Source organism: Etheostoma cragini, chromosome 3 (genome assembly GCF_013103735.1).
Source record: "Etheostoma cragini isolate CJK2018 chromosome 3, CSU_Ecrag_1.0, whole genome shotgun sequence".
NCBI classification, from domain to species: domain Eukaryota; kingdom Metazoa; phylum Chordata; class Actinopteri; order Perciformes; family Percidae; genus Etheostoma; species Etheostoma cragini.
Window position 1 is genome coordinate 22,579,366 of NC_048409.1, and position 15,814 is coordinate 22,595,179.

Sequence of the window (15,814 nt, forward strand, 5' to 3'; positions counted from 1 at the left end):
TATCTGTCAATGTGTTAAAAGCATTAAAATTCTGTTCCAGTGAGCAAGCTATCTATTCCACCGTCCATTCCCCAATCGATGCATTCATTCATTCTGCCAATCATTCTTTACTTCATTGGTCCATGTGTTCATTCAACCAACCCTTCAGTAATGTAATTTGCCATGGCTCCACACAGACCACACAGACTTTGACTCTCACTGTCTTTTCTCACATCTTTTCATCCCTTAGTCAATCCCACCAACTACAGTAATACCATGTATTTACCATACGCACCTTTTAAATTTAAAACATTCTTCAAAAAGTATGGTAAATAGTTATCCTTAAGTTATGCAAATGTTGATTGTAAAATTAAAAGAAATTCCCACAGTATGCTGCGTATGTTGGACTACACAATGGAAACAGATTCAGAGTTTGAACCCCTGAACATACCTGGTCCCTACTGTTATACTGAACACCTCTGTTTGCCCAATCTGCTGTGGCTTCTTTTCTTTGCAATCTGCTGCAAATACACAGAAGAAGCACAAGCCGTTATCTCATTGATTAATTGTTCACGCCAGAATGTGGTGGCCGTCTGTCATATATCACACGCATTGTGAGTGTGGGAGTGTGTGTGTGTGTGTGTGTGTGTGTGTCTCTGTGTCTGTATGTCTGTGTGAAGCAGAGTGGGTGTGTATTTTTGTACTTGTAAGTGACACATCTGTCATAAGAGCGGACTTCCAAGCCATCTTCTCTCCCTGTTGTATCAAATAGGAAAAACAGACAATGATCGGAGGAAAACTGAATTAACATTGGCCTGGTGTTGTCATATAACATACTGCAGACTGAAGCTATAGGCTGCCACCTTGAGGTGATTGATTTAGTTTGTGTATTGCATTTTTTTCACCAATCAACAGTAAGCCTTATTTCAACAGTTATCTGTCACTAGTGCGGCACAATGGAAAATACCTAATTGCAATTATTTTGACTGATGTTGTGATTGTGATATGTTTCATGATAATGGAGGGAATGATAAATGTTGTATTGTTAATCTAATTTTCATTGAAAATGATTAACATTGAAAGAAATTAAAATTATAACAGTGGGATTTTGTAGGCTACAAGTTGTAGGCCGGGACGTCTCTGCAACACCACAATACTTCTAATATTTTGCCATTATCAAATATTGTGCCCCCCTGCAATTTGGTTATTGTACTAGTGCATATTGCGATTTTGACACGATTGCATTTAATTGTGAAGCCCTATCCGTCACATGTTTCTCTTCTGGCATTCTACAGCACATTCAGATTTTTTTTAAAGCACTGTCTTATTGTCATGTATGCAAGTGTGAACTTCAACTTCATTGCACTTGAATCCTGCTGTCCTCCCTAATTACTATCCATAGACGATAAATAGTTCAAAGTATTAAAAAATACGTAAAAGAGAAGAATATGATGGTTGGTTGACTGACAACTGCTGAGCTGTTGTGTATTTTCTTATTGCTGTATTTTACGTGTTTGTTTTTTTTACTTCATTGATTGACACGTATTGCCATTGCATGACAAACACAACAACATTTGGTTTGGCTGCAATGCACTCCACTTGGTTGAATGTAAACATTTCAAGATATAAATAGCCATAATCACATACATACATGGCACAAACAATTAGAAAAAAAAATACTTAAGTTTTCCTTTTCCCTTTCCCCAGAAGTAAGTCATAATTATTTCTAGATAAAAACATGGAAAAGGTGTAGGTTGATTATGCTAATTGTTAAAGAGGATGTTCAATGTTTTGCAGATTATGTTCACTACAATCATCTTATGACTTTGCAAATACTTTTAATAAACAGGTTTTGTCAAGGCTGACCAACTCATCTCCATGTCATTATGGTACATATCACATGCAGTTTGACATTGGTGGGAGAAGAGATTTGACTTAGCCAAAGACAGAGGCAAATGTGGCGACGAAAAACTCCCTTTTAAAGGCAGAAACTTTTTTTTAAATTTACCAGTTGTTATTTACAATGCAATCTTTGCCCAGAGAGAGTGTTTAAGTGCTATCTTTGTTGGTTTGGTCCAGGGAGTACGTCATCAGTAGGTCTCACCACTGCCAGACTGAACTATCTAAGACACAACAACGGACACAAATAGTGGGGCTTTGTGTGTGGGGAAACAAGAACATTTTCTGATGTGTGTATTACTTCAGTGCAGGGTGTCACAGTGTTGTCCTTTTACCGATCTTTGGTAGAAAACAATGTAGGCTGTTTGTTGATCTCGCTTACAAACTGCAGCACCAGTTGTCTTGGCAACCTGGGCATCGTTATAGTAGAGCCATTGGTCATCTGCAACAGATAGATCCTGCCCAGGGTACACGCCCTCGCTGATGTAGTGTCCTAACAGGAGAGGAACCATTGTTACATCAAGTGTCTCAGCATGAAGTTCAACTTATGAAGGTTATCTTAGAAGAAACTGAAAGTACAAATTGTAAATGATTTTGCAGAAATTCACCAGAAACAAATTAGGTAGTTGAAAGAGCTCCAGTCAATATTAAGTATTTCAATATTTCTATCTATCTGTTCCATGTCTGAGAACCTAATAGAGGTTAACAGTTGAACCTTCAGTGTGTAAATATCTCACCATTGTTCCCGTCATAGCCTAAATGGCTGATGACACTGACCAGGTTGTAGCAGCCATCAGCCTGATAAGAGACACAAATAACAATAGTTAGCTTCACACACACACAAACACAGTCCACATATTAACTCTCTGTGCGACCCAGGTGTGTGGTGGTTTTACCTGGCTGGTAGTTACCATCAGCGGCCTGAAAAGGACTACGGGGTCATGCAGCTTCACCACCTGTAGCGACGGAGTGAACCTGAACCTCTTCAGGTGTATAATCAGGAATCTGTAGACAGGAAAGAAAGCATATGGCAGATTGTTATTGCAGGCATGGTGGATTCATGGATTATCAATCATAACCATGCTGCAGACAAATTTTTAGAAACAACTTGCTGCCACACATCTAGAGATAGAAACACCATTACTGTACAGCAGACATCTGAAAATTGTTGGTTCAGATGTAAAGTATACATGATTTTTAAAAGGCCTCTCAGTGTTTGTGATGGATGTGATGTCACTTACCTGGGCAGGGTTAGAAAGGTGGAGCACTGGACTGACGTGTTGCAGCCACACTCACAATTATATTTCAACTCTGTCTCCTGCAGTAATAACATTCTGTCAGTTTTGCATTGCGTAACACAGCAACAAAATACCCATAAAAACGGCAGCGTTGTAAAATGATTGAAATTTTCTTTGCTCCATGAGGCTTCATATCAGTCAGTGTTGAAGTGAATGAGTGAGCACACCAGGTTCTTACCATCTGGTATTCCTTGAGCATCTGCTGTACTGAACCTCCAGGAACCAGATCCAGAGAGAGGTTGGTGAACTCCTCCTCTCTGATGGATTGAGCACCACACCTGCATATTAAAAGGACAATGCACATCAAAATGAGAAATAGAAACCATTTTTATCGGATTTGGGTGAATTGGCCCATTAAACATATTCCAAAAATTCATAATAACAGAGTTAATCTGTGGACAACTCAAGGAATGTTTGGCCTGCAACCGCACAAGATTTTTACTATGAGGTTTTACCTTTTGCATGTCCTGGTGTTTTGCATTTTGAACACCAAGTTTCTGTCCACAGGGCAGCTATAGCTTCTACCCGTGAGGGCTGCAACCTTCTGCAATGGTGAAGCCAGACTCCTCATCTGATTTAAGAACGCTGTTAAAAACTCATGGGCATCCTTTACATACAGACACAAAGATTAGACTTGATACACGGATAAGAACAAAACAGCAGGCAGCAAAATATTTAATGGTTAGAACCAGCTGACTCACTTTCTGGTAGTTGTCTTCAAATTCAGGAGTCCGGACGGAGAGGGCCTTCTTGAACATATAGAGGGCCTGGAGTTTGTACTGAACATCTTCGGAGCCATGACATCTTACAATGTTTACAAAATGTCTAGGGAGGAGGAAGTAAAATAGTTGTTGTCCTTTAGGTGGTCTGCTGGTTTGTTGAGAAACTTGAGGATAATGTTGTTGTTTTTGTGTGTGTGTGTGTGTGTGTGTGTGTGTGTGTGTGTGTGTGTGTGTGTGTGTGCGTTTGTGTGTGTGCGTGTATGTTGTCTGCTGTACCTTATCAACTCAGTCTCATCAGAAATATAATTCCACAAATGCTTGTGGCTGTAGATATCAGTGATGAACTCTGTAAGTGTGATTAGGCTCTGGAGGCTGGCGTTCATGTAGCAGGTCTGGAATTGGTTGGGAAACCTGACACACAAGAGTCATCACACATAAACATCACAATCTTTGATGACAAACTACAAACTGTGGCTTGTTTCACTAAAGCGGTAACTACAGTATAAGTCAATTTGAGGTTGTGTATTAATGTTCTGCATGGAGGTAAAAAAAATAAAGCTGCAACATAATCATGTATTTCTAAAAACAAATAAGCTGTTGCAATTCATTCTAGGTAAATGAACACTTTCCGTATTTTGTAAAAAAAAAAGTAAAATCAATCAACTTTTCTGTTCCTTGTCTTTATGTAAGAGTATGCGTGTGCAGAAATACTCACCCAAACCTTGGGGCCTGATGAGCCTTAAGGCTCTGTGGATTGACGGCATCCTGTCTGTGGCAAATGACTTTATCTACTGCGGCTTCGAGTAAGGAGGAAAAAACAGCATGCTTAGGCCCTGTGGCAGCTCCTTTCTTGTTTTCTTCGTTGGCTCTGTCAAGTGCTGCCTCCTCTTCATCACTGAGCCCTTTAAACTCAACCACTTGGTCATTTTGGATTATGACAGAACTGAAACATGGAGGGAGAAACAGGCTGTTATTCTGTATTTCATGTATTTTTTCTATTGATTTGGTAATCTAATTGTATTCACTATATTTGGGTCAATATGGTGAACAACAGCAAAACCAAACCAAAAGTGAGTATATGTCCAGATAAGACTGATTCTCATCAAAAGTATCATCTGGAGATGTGATGTGACATGCTGGGAACATTAGTGTGATTATGAAAAACGATCAATGCTGTCAACACATAAGATACTAATCACCTGCTGTTATGTTTCTGCTCATCTTCCTCGTCATCTCTTCGTCTTCTCTGTTAGGACAGAAAACTCCAGTGGTTCAATATTACAGCAGCAAGATAAACTAGAATTAACACTTCAGAAGAAAGCATTCAATTTCCGACTAGTAAATATCTGCTTAATGTGATGCTCTGCAATTTTGTTTGAAACATACCCTGCAGCAATTAAACAGTCCCCAGCAAGACGTCTTCTTCTTTGTCCTCTGGTTGTCCTCCTCAGGTGGAGGTGCTGTGGTGGTTGCTGGACCACTTGAGAAGATGACTCTGCAGACATACAAACACACACAGCTGGTTATTCTACTGTTGCATTGAGATTGGAGTGTGGCGAAATCACCTAAAGGGTTAAATCCCTCTGTCCTCTGCAGTGTTTTACAAACATCAGGATAAAGACTTGAGTTGACAATGAGGATTTCCTTACCTCTTCACAGTCCTAGACAGACTTCCAATTTTGCTCTGTAGAGTGAAAACAAAACAATGTCTGTGTCAAGCATCTTTTGCGTCCAAAAAAACATTTTTCCAAAATTCTCAAATCTTGGTGTAAAATGCTGTTACTTCCTGTGAAACTTACCAGGGGTTGACCAAACAGTCTGTACCACTTCCGGTCGCATTTCTCTGCAGAGGTCTTGGTGGCAGGCACTTCTGAGATGGTGAATCTGGTGATGCATAGAAACACATATTCTATCATGCACCCGAAATCAATCCTTTAGGGGCATTAAAAACTGTCACAGTTGTCACAAACTTCAACCACGGCTCAAAACAAATCAAGAAAGACCATGATATATACTTTAACCAACATGGAACTAACACTATCCTCTTCCACACTTACACCAAACACAACATACGGTATTTGCTTCACGCTTTTAAGAAAAATTGGCAAAAGGTAACTTGAAGTGTGTCAAATCTACTCATTAGCCTACCTAATCATCAGAATAATCAAAAGCAAGCTTCTAAATTGATCAAGTTTTCAAAAACTAATTCCTACTCGTGGCGCGTGTCTCTGAGGTCACTGACTTTCACTATAACACATTTAAATATTTTCTTTTTAAAATAAACTGGTGAGAAAACAAAACAATTGTATGATGTCATGAACAGTCCTATAATAAAAAAGTGAATCTTTTAATTTTTTGTTGACACTGTAACAGAGGAGCTGATTGACCTCTGTGGATTATATTATGTTGTAAGATGTTTCTCGTATTTTTGGCCTTCCGCATATGTAAAATTTGTGTAAAATATCAAGAAAACACCTGAGAGCACCTCAATAAATTGTATCACATAGTAAAGGTGTTTTTATTTTCCTAGTCGCTAAGTGAACTGCATTCAAAATCAACTTTCTCACCTCCCATTGGAGCGCTGTCTGCTCTTATCTCCCTCAATGTTTTCAGGAGCGATTTGTTTTTTCTGTCAAGTAAAAATAAGTATAAATATCTACACTGTGTATATAGTTTATAAAATTTAACAGAATAACAATGTGTCTTATTTGCCGTGAACAAGCATTACATTTAACCACAATACTCTTGTCAGCAAAGCCAGAGAGATGCCAAAGATTTAGATGAACAAGGTCTAAAATACAACACAAACTTTGTAATCTGTGAAACAAACCTTTAGTCGCCGGTTGAACATTGTTGCAAATCTTTCAGTAGGTAAAATGGAAGTGAACTGTGGGTCAACTTAACTTCTAAGTGAGTGTAAAGGTTTCTAACTCCAACTTGATCTGCTTCCGGAGCAGAACAGGACTTGATGACATGCTGTTCTAGAATGAGATGCTTTATGACAAACAGGTACTGAGTTCCATCAAATACGTCTAATAGAACACACACAATTACACACTAGAAAATATAGTAGAATCACTGCTACCAAAACAGTCTTGTTTCAAGCTACTGTAATAAGGGTCTTGAACAGTAAAACAAGCTTAATCTGAAAAAAAAAAAGCCTAGTGCAGCCATTTTAAATATATGCTCATTTGGGTATTTTTGTCTTTGTTAGCTCCCCTAAAAATGTCCCTACCTCACATGTACCCTATGGTATTACATTTGTTATATTTTTCAGCATAAACTCAGTCAAACTGTTTAGCTTTTGTCAATTCCATACAGTGTAAAGCTTCCAGGAGGCCAACACACAATACAAATGACACACAGCTTTAAAAACATACAAATGATAGAATAATATTTATTATTCAAAACATTAGCCTAGTGTAAAACATTTCAAGATTGAGAAAAAAAGGCTTGAAAGGTACAGGAGCTGTCAAAGAAACACAATAGGTAACCAGGGAGGAAAAATACAAGTGCAAGAAGTAAGGAACATAGCTGGAGATAGACAGAGAATAGTTTGACATAACTTTGTAGACTCTGAGCTCAACTTTTTTTTTAGGGATCTGTTCTGCTAAGGTTTAAAATCAAGTCTGTCTGACTTTTCATACTAGGGAGCAAAACATTTTGGACATTATGTAATGTATTGTAAGTCCAGTCAGTCCACTTGCAGTGTTTGCTGAAATCCTTATATTTTCTATATAATTCCTATTGGGGATAGCTTTTTCCATGTTGCAACAGACAAGGCTTCACACTTGTTGGACACTTATTCACCTTAACCGTGTAGGCACACAGACTTTCTAAATTGCGTTATAAACACTTTATTACTGATGAAACAAACCTCTGCAGATGCACATGTTTACTTGCTGATTCAGTTATTTGTACAGGTGTGACAGTAAGTCTGCTTTTGTACAGGGCCAAGAACACAACACATTTGTGTATTTTCGTTATCTTTACATCCATGGTTGAACCAGTAATGTTTGAAACACATGCCCATGCAGCCATCCTGTCTTCCTTATGCGTGACTCATTGGTGTGTATCTCAGGCAGAGGCATAGACTGTAAATATCAACAGATTTTGGGCAGAGGTCAAGTCAGGTTAATCTGGCCAGTATCAGAGACGTGCATAGAGTGGCACTTAGCGGTTGATATGATGAACAGCAGGCCGCCAGCAAATGCGGAGGTGCAACGTTTGTCCCTTACGACTTTCTGTTGAACACTGCATCATGTCGGCTCCCATCATGGTAAGTCACCCTTTACATTTTGAATTGAAACAGTTACGAGTTTATTTAAATACATTTTACTTTAATATATATTGTCGTGTTAACACTCAGTTTATATAACGTTAGGTTGAATGCGTGTGCTATTGTCCGTTCCTAGAGGGCCGTAACTTACCCGTACGACATGCATGTAGCTGTTAGCTAAAGTTTACCTGTTTAACTGTGTGGAAGTCACCCTTTTAAAGCTTCTTTTAAGATTTTCATTTAGCTAATGTTTGTGTGACACCGTGACACCAGGGCATCAATATTTTTATAGACCCATGTCTTTAATTTCTCATACTTTCTACTCAGACTCTACTCTACTTTTTTTTTAAATACATTTATTACAGTTTTATACAGTGCACGTTATACATTGGTTTCAGTAAGCTACATGTTATGTGATATTTTTTCAAACACCATTTACAAGCCATTATATGAAAATATAAGAAAGTGCATCAAGAGCGTAAACTCCTGTCCTCTTTTCGTGTATCTCTGTACAGTCTCTACAAAGATGTTGCCAGCGGTCGGCTCTCCTTATCGTTGCCCGGCGACAGTGGAGCTCCAGCTCAGTGTCTCCCCCTCCCCTGCACACCAGGCTCCTCCTCTTCTTCACCCAGCGTTTCTATGATGTAGAGATGCTCCTGAGCTGGGGGTCTCGGCTGAGAAGGAGGGGGATTCAGAAGAAAAATGTGTAAGAAACCTTTTGGCTGGCTCGAACCGAGAGATGCATTAAACAGTAACGAGAGTGAAAGCTGCAGTTCTCAGGTTTAAACCTATTGTTGAGAACCAGATGAATGCACACATGTATCTGCATTATAGCTCAGTTAACATCCAATGCACTTAAACAAAAAGGCACCACAATTGAAGTTGAGCACACCACACAACTGTACAGATATTTTTAATTTCAAGAACTCAATGTACCTTTTGTCTAGTAAAAAAAAAAAGAAAAAAAAAAAAGAATCAAAGGTATTAGTATTGGTGTCATAACCATACACTTGAAAAAAGAGCTGTGATTAACCACATTACCATTACTGACTTTTTCCTACTGTCTTTCACAGTTACTATGGCTACACTGAGAAGTTGTATGGGTCAGACATAGCAGCAGCATATTATATCTTGAGTCTTAAGGGAGGATTTAGGTAAGTGCCTTGTCTCCGCATTATTTGGCAAATGGATACACAGTTGATGTAAAAATCTTGTTTTTAAGTTTGATTTTTTTACTGCTCATGTCAGGCTTCTGGGGAGTACTTGTTAATATGGGATTAGCTGATCACACAATTGTCATATCTGTTTTTCTAATAATACAGAAAAAAGGTTTGGAGTTTTTGTTTGAAAAAAAAATAAAGATTAGTTAATTACTAAAACAGTTGCGGTAGAAATAATGCAGCAAAGATGTCTCAAGTGTGCCACTATGATCCAGGTTTCATGTGATCATGTGTGTTGTGACCTCAGGTATGTTGGCCAGCCAGAGTGGTTCTGTGCAAACCAGTGGGGCAAATTCAATTGGGATTTCTTGAAACACAAAGACACACCTCTGGAGGAAGTAAACATGAGCTACACAGTCATCAACTACACAGGGCTGGGGAACTTGGGTAATGAGCTCCAACTCAGCCTCATTTTATTTCAGTTTCTTTCTTTTGTCTTTTCAAAATCACTTTTCTTCTATTGTAACCACATTTTTATCTCTGTCTTACTCTGTTAGGCACATACACTGTTAAATAGTTTCAAATATATTTAGCATGCAAGTTCAGTGCTTTTGATCTGCTTTGTCCTCCCTCAGAGGGACAAAAATCTTTGCGAACTTTGTCATTTCGAGGGTGTCCTGAGGTGGACGACTGGTTCCTGGCCAGGCTCCATATATTCCAGGACTCTCTGGAAGAACTGGACATCTCTCACTGTCCACGCATCACTACAGCCGGCCTGGCTGCACTCAGGAATCTCAAGTAAGTATCCAAACAATTAAAACATAGCCTGAGTGGGCTTTTACACCTACCTTGTTTGGTCCGGACTTTTTGACTTTTCAGTTTGATCCGAACCAAAATTACAGGTGTGGACCACAGTCCAGACCAAACAGCCTAAATTAAGATACGAGAGGACAGGCAAGACAAACCAATCCTCAGTTACAACTGTCAGGAGATGCAGCTCACGTATGTTATGACAGGACGTTTTTTCACGTATAGTTCTTAAGTGCGCTTGCATAACTGCAGTGTAAAACAAAAGATTAACTGGATCAAAACTTTACACTTGGTCTGAACCTTGGTTCGGATTTTCAGGTGTGAAAGCCCCCTTAGTCATTATTACCAATGGGGCTACTGTTGTATTCAATTTCTCCCTTTTTGTGTTGCCCTGTGTGTTGTGTGTGTTGCAGGGGACTGCGGCGTCTGGACGTGTCGTTCCTCCCTGGGATTTCCAATCCTGGGTTGGTCGTTATCTTGCTGGAGGAGATGTTACTGCAGTGCCAGATCACCGCTACTGGCTATGACCATAACCTGAGGCAAGAGAGAGTAGAGAGAACGGAGGAGCACATGGAAGGGCAGAGGTAGAGGCTCAGAGGAATCAAGGGACTGAGAAAGTGAAAATGAGAAAGTCCTCAGAGAAGGTTCTGCTGTCAGTTCACTGTAGTCTGAAAGAAAGGGCTGCCTACGGAGCAAAGAGACCAGTATGAACCACTGGTCGTATCCAATTAGATGAGTGAAAAAGAAAAGAAGCACATCTATCTGCACATTTAGGTTGTAAATCTAAAGGTGTGCAAAGTCATGTCTGTCTCAGACCAATTGCACTGTCTGCATATTTGGTAAGGGTTTTATTTGCTGACATGTAAATATGATGTAAATGTATGTAAATGTACTGAATAAAGCTTGTACTGTTCAATATCATGATTAGACTCCACTTACCGCATACCTTTACTTTGGAAGTCATGAGTCATGTTAGACAACAAAAAGCACATGGCCACACATCTTAGTGTTTCTGTATATATTTCTAATGTTCACTGTGGAAGCTTATGTGAGGAAACTAAAGCCCATAATCCAGTATGTGCCTTGTGCCTTAGCAGTGTCAGACCCTACGTTAAGAATGGGAGACAAAAGTGAATGGGGATGATAAATGCACTTCTACTTCCATATGTATCGTTAGAGACACTATCTACAATGTTTTGGTTTCCTGTTTAGATGTAAACAGAACCTCTTGTATGCACTAGTTCTAGTTTACACAGCATGTTACTACTGCCTTTTTTAAAGGTATAATTTCTCACATTACCTATGTTTATTAACAGTAATTTTATTGCTTAATGACATTTAGGGAACATTTAGCAGTTAGTAGTAGGAACCAATTACGTGGTGAGAACTGGGTCTCAACAAACACGGGTCGTGTTTCTGACGGACAACAACAAAACGGTCCAGCTGAGTGCCAGCCATAGAGAGTTAAAGAAGGGTGCCAGCCCAGCTGTGTAGTGAATATTGGTCGTAACTAAATAAGTTAACTTAAGTTGTGGATTCAAATACATTTTCTTTCAGTCCCTTATGGTTGAAGGGACTCAGTAGACGGTTAAATGTCTGATGCATCAGGTAGGCGGAAACTGTTACAACTTTGACAGTCAGACTAGCTAGCTAGCTAGTTTAGCTTACTAACGTCATGAACTAGCTAGCTAACGTGATATAGCTAGCTTACAGCTCATTAACTCGAAGAAACATTTGTTGAGGCAGAGTTTGACGTGGCATTAAATTTTGCATTGTAGAACTTCATAAAAAAGAAGAAAAGGAGGAGGAGGTTACACCTGAACCAGAGGTAAGAAAATCAGTTTAACGTGATTTACAGTTGCGAGGCTGTAGCTAGCTAGCGATTGAGTGTTAGATCATGTGGGGTTATTGTTATCCTTACTCAGCCGATTTTCAACTTTGTTATAGCCTATTTAAACAATGAGGTGGTCTGTCATAGTCTAATTTACGCAGATCTCGAGGGAAGAAAGCAGCCATTCACAATAGGGTTACTGCTCTTAGAATCACTTGTTTTAATGTCATTAAAATGTCTTTTGTAGGAGCAATCGGACGACAGCAGTGGGGACGAGGTTGCAGGAGACACAGAGAGTATGCGGAAACAATGGCAGAACTAGAACATGACAGTGGTGTAAAAACGTTCTACTCTTTAACAACTGTTGTCCAGTTGATGCAGTTGGTGGCACATTATTAACTGTTATTGTAACGTGTCTCATACACCTACCATACCGCATAATGTACTGCGCATGCGCTCATTTATTTGATATGTAAATTATTATCATCATACTTTTATTGAATTATAAATTTATTTATTTATCTGCAATGTGTAGTGTTGTGTTGATTCCTAAACGTATCGTCATCGTCTGGTTCTTCTTCTCTGTGTTCTTGCCAGTGGATTTCCTGCGGAACCTCTTCTCCAGCACCCTTGGTCTCGGCTCGGCAGACAAAGATCTGGATGAGCTGACTCTGGACGCAGTGGCACGGTACATAAAGAGCGGAAAATGTGAGTCTTACGGTCAGCTCATCCATCATGGCTGATAGTGGACTGATTTACTGCTTACACGCCTGTTATCATAAAGCACTTATTTATTTAAGAAAGACATTTCTTCAACCACACAGGTAAAAACATAATCTGCATGGTTGGAGCAGGAATATCCACATGTGAGTGTCTCAGTTTTAATACAACCAAACAAATATTTAAAGACTGAAACTACATTCAATAATTGTTGTTTCGTATTTTTTTTTTTTGATTTTTTTTTTTTTGAACTATCCTCATCACCATCTCCACCCACAGCTGCTGGGATCCCCGATTTCCGTTCACCAGGAACTGGCCTGTATGCAAACCTGCAAAAATATGACCTGCCTTACCCAGAGGCCATCTTCCAGATAGATTACTTTAAGGTCTGTGAAAGATTGCATTGTTTGAAAATTTTAAGAATAACTTACTATATGTAGTATATAACGGCTTTCTCAGGATCAACATTTTTGACAAATTATCATCTATTATCATGTATTATTTTTGAACTTATTTTGCTAATTCAATTCAATTTCAATTCAGTTAAGAAGCTAAGAAGCCATGTATCGTGGATATATTATTTTGCTGTAGTGTAATGTCCAGACTAATACTGTACTTTGGTATAATGTGAAAATGTCACTTATGATGATGCACCTTACTATTGATAGCCCACTGGTGCTAATGACACTGCACTTTGTGTATTGTTTTTTTGCGGGGGGGGGGGGGTTTAGTTGTCCTGTTGTTGTGTTGTCTGTCTGTCTGTCTGATGAGCTGTATGGTGCAAGATGAATGTCCAAAACAATCAATAGATATCTATATAGAGTTTTGTGACCTTTTATACCTAAATTAAAAAACAAAGCACACTAAACCTCATGCCATTTTAAATCAGATGGGCCACTATACTATGGCTCCTGTTTTATGATTTGAGGGAGAACTTACTCCACTTTCTACTGTTTCTTTTTTATAAAATGCAACATTTCTCTCCTTCCGTCAGAAACATCCAGAACCTTTCTTTGCCTTGGCCAAGGAGCTTTACCCAGGACAGTTTAAGGTACTAAACACTTGTTTCTGCTTCATATTATTCGTTAGAAACTTTATGAAATGAAAAATAAATCATAACATTTAAGCATAAAATGTAGGGGTGTACAATTCAGAAAATATCACAATTTTATTCCGATTTTTAGGCTTATGGTTTGATTCAATATACATTTTTGATTTAAAAACGATTCTTGATTAAAAAAAACAAATATTCACAGTATGTAAATGTAGTACTTTTCCCAAGTATGTATGTATGTGTGTACAGTATATGTATGTGTGTATGTACATATATATATATGTAAATGTGTGTGTATATATGTACTGTATGTGTGTGTGTATGTATATATATATACACACACACATATCATTAATGTGGATTTGTTTGTTATTTGTTATTTTAACATCCTGGTATGTGTATGTTGTGTGTGTGATGTCTGTAAGCTACTGGGGCCTTGAATTTCCCCTTGGGGATCAATAAAGTATCAATCTGTCTATCATGTGATTGCAGCAGACAATCTAAATAAATAAATAAATCTCACGAATCGATTTTGAATCGGTAGAGCTTGAAATACGATTTGCAATTTTTTAACTTCAAAAAACAATCAGCTGCCATACAGGTGTTTGTTCTCTTGTGGTTTGTTCTTTATTGGCGTTTAGCCGACAATCTGTCACTACTTCATGAAGCTGCTGAAAGACAAGGGGCATCTGAGACGTTGCTACACACAGGTAGGAAAAGCCCAGCTAGACTCTCCCCTTCACATGGACGCTTGATCTTTCTATTTTTGTATTAACATTCACATGTGTGTGTTCTTTTAGAACATTGACACCCTGGAGCGTGTGGCTGGGCTCGAGGGAGAGGATCTAATTGAAGCTCATGGGTCGTTCTACACGTCCCACTGTGTCAGCTTCTGTTGCCGCATGGAGTATAACCTGGACTGGATGAAAGGTGCCTTTTGAGATCCTTGGATTGTTGAGTTGTTGCAATTTCAGCCATTTGCGACCTAAAACTCATCCCTTTACTTTGTAGATAAAATATTTTCTGATGACATTCCCCGATGTGACAAGTGCAACAGTTTGGTGAAGCCAGGTCAGTGGATATTTGTCTCTCATTGTTTATCTTAGTTCTATACTCATTCATCATTCCTCTTCAAAGCTGGGTCTCAGAATCTCTTTGTACCTCTGTGTCCCTTGCTTGCTTCTCTTCTCCCAGATATTGTTTTCTTTGGCGAGAATCTACCTGTCCGGTTCTTCACTTCAGTAAAGATGGTGAGCACATGATGGTGGTGGTTTGCAGCATACATGCGTGTTTTTGAAGATAATGTAATGTAAGACCTCAGCAGAAATAACCTCTTTTCAATGTCCTTATCAACCTGGCAGGACTTTCCCTGCTGCGACCTTCTCATCGTCATGGGGACGTCCCTTCAAGTCCAACCATTTGCAGGTCTAGTCGGCAGGTATTGCAAGTTTCATATTCCTAAAAACTGTTGCAGAACACAGACACTATGCAGTAAGAATCTGGCAGTATACTGCAGTCTAGCAGCCAGCCAGGGAGACTGTGCTGCATTATGAAAGATTCCAGCAATAGTCTGTTTCTGAGGAAGATGCTACGGGCACTCTCATCCATATTTTTGGAGCCTATTGTAGATTGTTCTAGTTATTAAGATATTGTTTAAATAATGGTTAGTCCGCCCTTTTTTTCTGTACTCTCCTGTTCTTTCTTTGTCTTTTAGGGTTTCAAAAAGTTGCCCGAGACTGCTTATTAATATGGAGAAGGCAGGGCAGGTGAGCCTTCACCCTGTAATTAACCATATCCTGCCTTTTTTCCACACTCTTTTTCTGTCATACATGTATTTCTTGGATTCTCTGTGCAGCATTTTATGTGTGTTTGTCTGTGCAGGCTGATCCTCTGTTTGGGTTGATGGGTTTTGGAGGAGGAATGGACTTTGACTCAGACAAGGCATACAGGTGATACAGAGAGGCTGCTACTTTTTCTCTCCAGCTGTTTTACCAAATTACCTTTATCCTCCCATTGCACCCACCTTGTACCTTATGTGGAATTATTATCTGAATGAATTGGT

At 39.1% G+C, this 15,814-nt stretch overlaps 3 protein-coding genes across 7 annotated transcripts in view; 2 read left to right on the forward strand and 1 right to left on the reverse strand.

Annotated features, from left to right (window-relative positions):
• sirt2 (sirtuin 2 (silent mating type information regulation 2, homolog) 2 (S. cerevisiae)) overlaps nt 1-15,814 on the forward strand; it is a 27,538-nt gene continuing 11,724 nt past the window's right edge. For 2 of the 4 annotated variants that reach the window (XR_004655997.1, XM_034867023.1), the window contains exons 1-14: nt 11,561-11,755; nt 11,926-11,975; nt 12,226-12,274; nt 12,576-12,686; nt 12,803-12,844; nt 12,978-13,084; nt 13,693-13,749; nt 14,394-14,462; nt 14,553-14,682; nt 14,764-14,823; nt 14,947-15,002; nt 15,114-15,190; nt 15,467-15,518; nt 15,634-15,701. Coding sequence is in view for 3 of the 4 variants with exons in the window: in XM_034867023.1 (XP_034722914.1) it covers nt 11,740-11,755; nt 11,926-11,975; nt 12,226-12,274; nt 12,576-12,686; nt 12,803-12,844; nt 12,978-13,084; nt 13,693-13,749; nt 14,394-14,462; nt 14,553-14,682; nt 14,764-14,823; nt 14,947-15,002; nt 15,114-15,190; nt 15,467-15,518; nt 15,634-15,701 (944 nt within the window). In the remaining variant the exon portion in view is untranslated. Of the gene's footprint in view, nt 12-11,560; nt 11,756-11,925; nt 11,976-12,225; nt 12,275-12,575; nt 12,687-12,802; nt 12,845-12,977; nt 13,085-13,692; nt 13,750-14,393; nt 14,463-14,552; nt 14,683-14,763; nt 14,824-14,946; nt 15,003-15,113; nt 15,191-15,466; nt 15,519-15,633; nt 15,702-15,814 lie in introns of those variants that run through there. The other 2 variants (XM_034867024.1, XM_034867026.1) reach the window with 2 other exon arrangements.
• Nucleotides 1,825-6,896, reverse strand: LOC117941854 (ubiquitin carboxyl-terminal hydrolase 37-like). Of its 2 annotated transcripts, XM_034867021.1 has the most exons (16): nt 6,729-6,896; nt 6,466-6,527; nt 5,698-5,782; nt 5,548-5,582; nt 5,285-5,393; nt 5,098-5,144; nt 4,614-4,841; nt 4,175-4,309; nt 3,878-4,001; nt 3,632-3,783; nt 3,355-3,454; nt 3,120-3,196; nt 2,775-2,883; nt 2,616-2,676; nt 2,214-2,371; nt 1,825-2,102 (listed from the first exon to the last, which is right to left on the reverse strand). In XM_034867021.1, exons 1-16 carry the CDS (start codon nt 6,747-6,749, stop codon nt 2,070-2,072), a joined length of 1,536 nt encoding a protein of 511 aa, XP_034722912.1. In that variant the 5' UTR covers nt 6,750-6,896; the 3' UTR covers nt 1,825-2,069. The 2 variants fall into 2 exon arrangements, with proteins under 2 accessions (XP_034722912.1, XP_034722913.1); XM_034867022.1 differs by lacking the exons at nt 5,548-5,582; nt 5,698-5,782 and having other exon boundaries at nt 1,827-2,102; nt 6,729-6,895.
• si:ch1073-228b5.2 (distal membrane-arm assembly complex protein 2) lies at nt 8,048-11,065 on the forward strand. Its single transcript, XM_034867027.1, has 6 exons — nt 8,048-8,177; nt 8,693-8,883; nt 9,251-9,331; nt 9,645-9,784; nt 9,973-10,135; nt 10,561-11,065. Exons 1-6 carry the CDS (start codon nt 8,109-8,111, stop codon nt 10,733-10,735), a joined length of 819 nt encoding a protein of 272 aa, XP_034722918.1. The 5' UTR covers nt 8,048-8,108; the 3' UTR covers nt 10,736-11,065.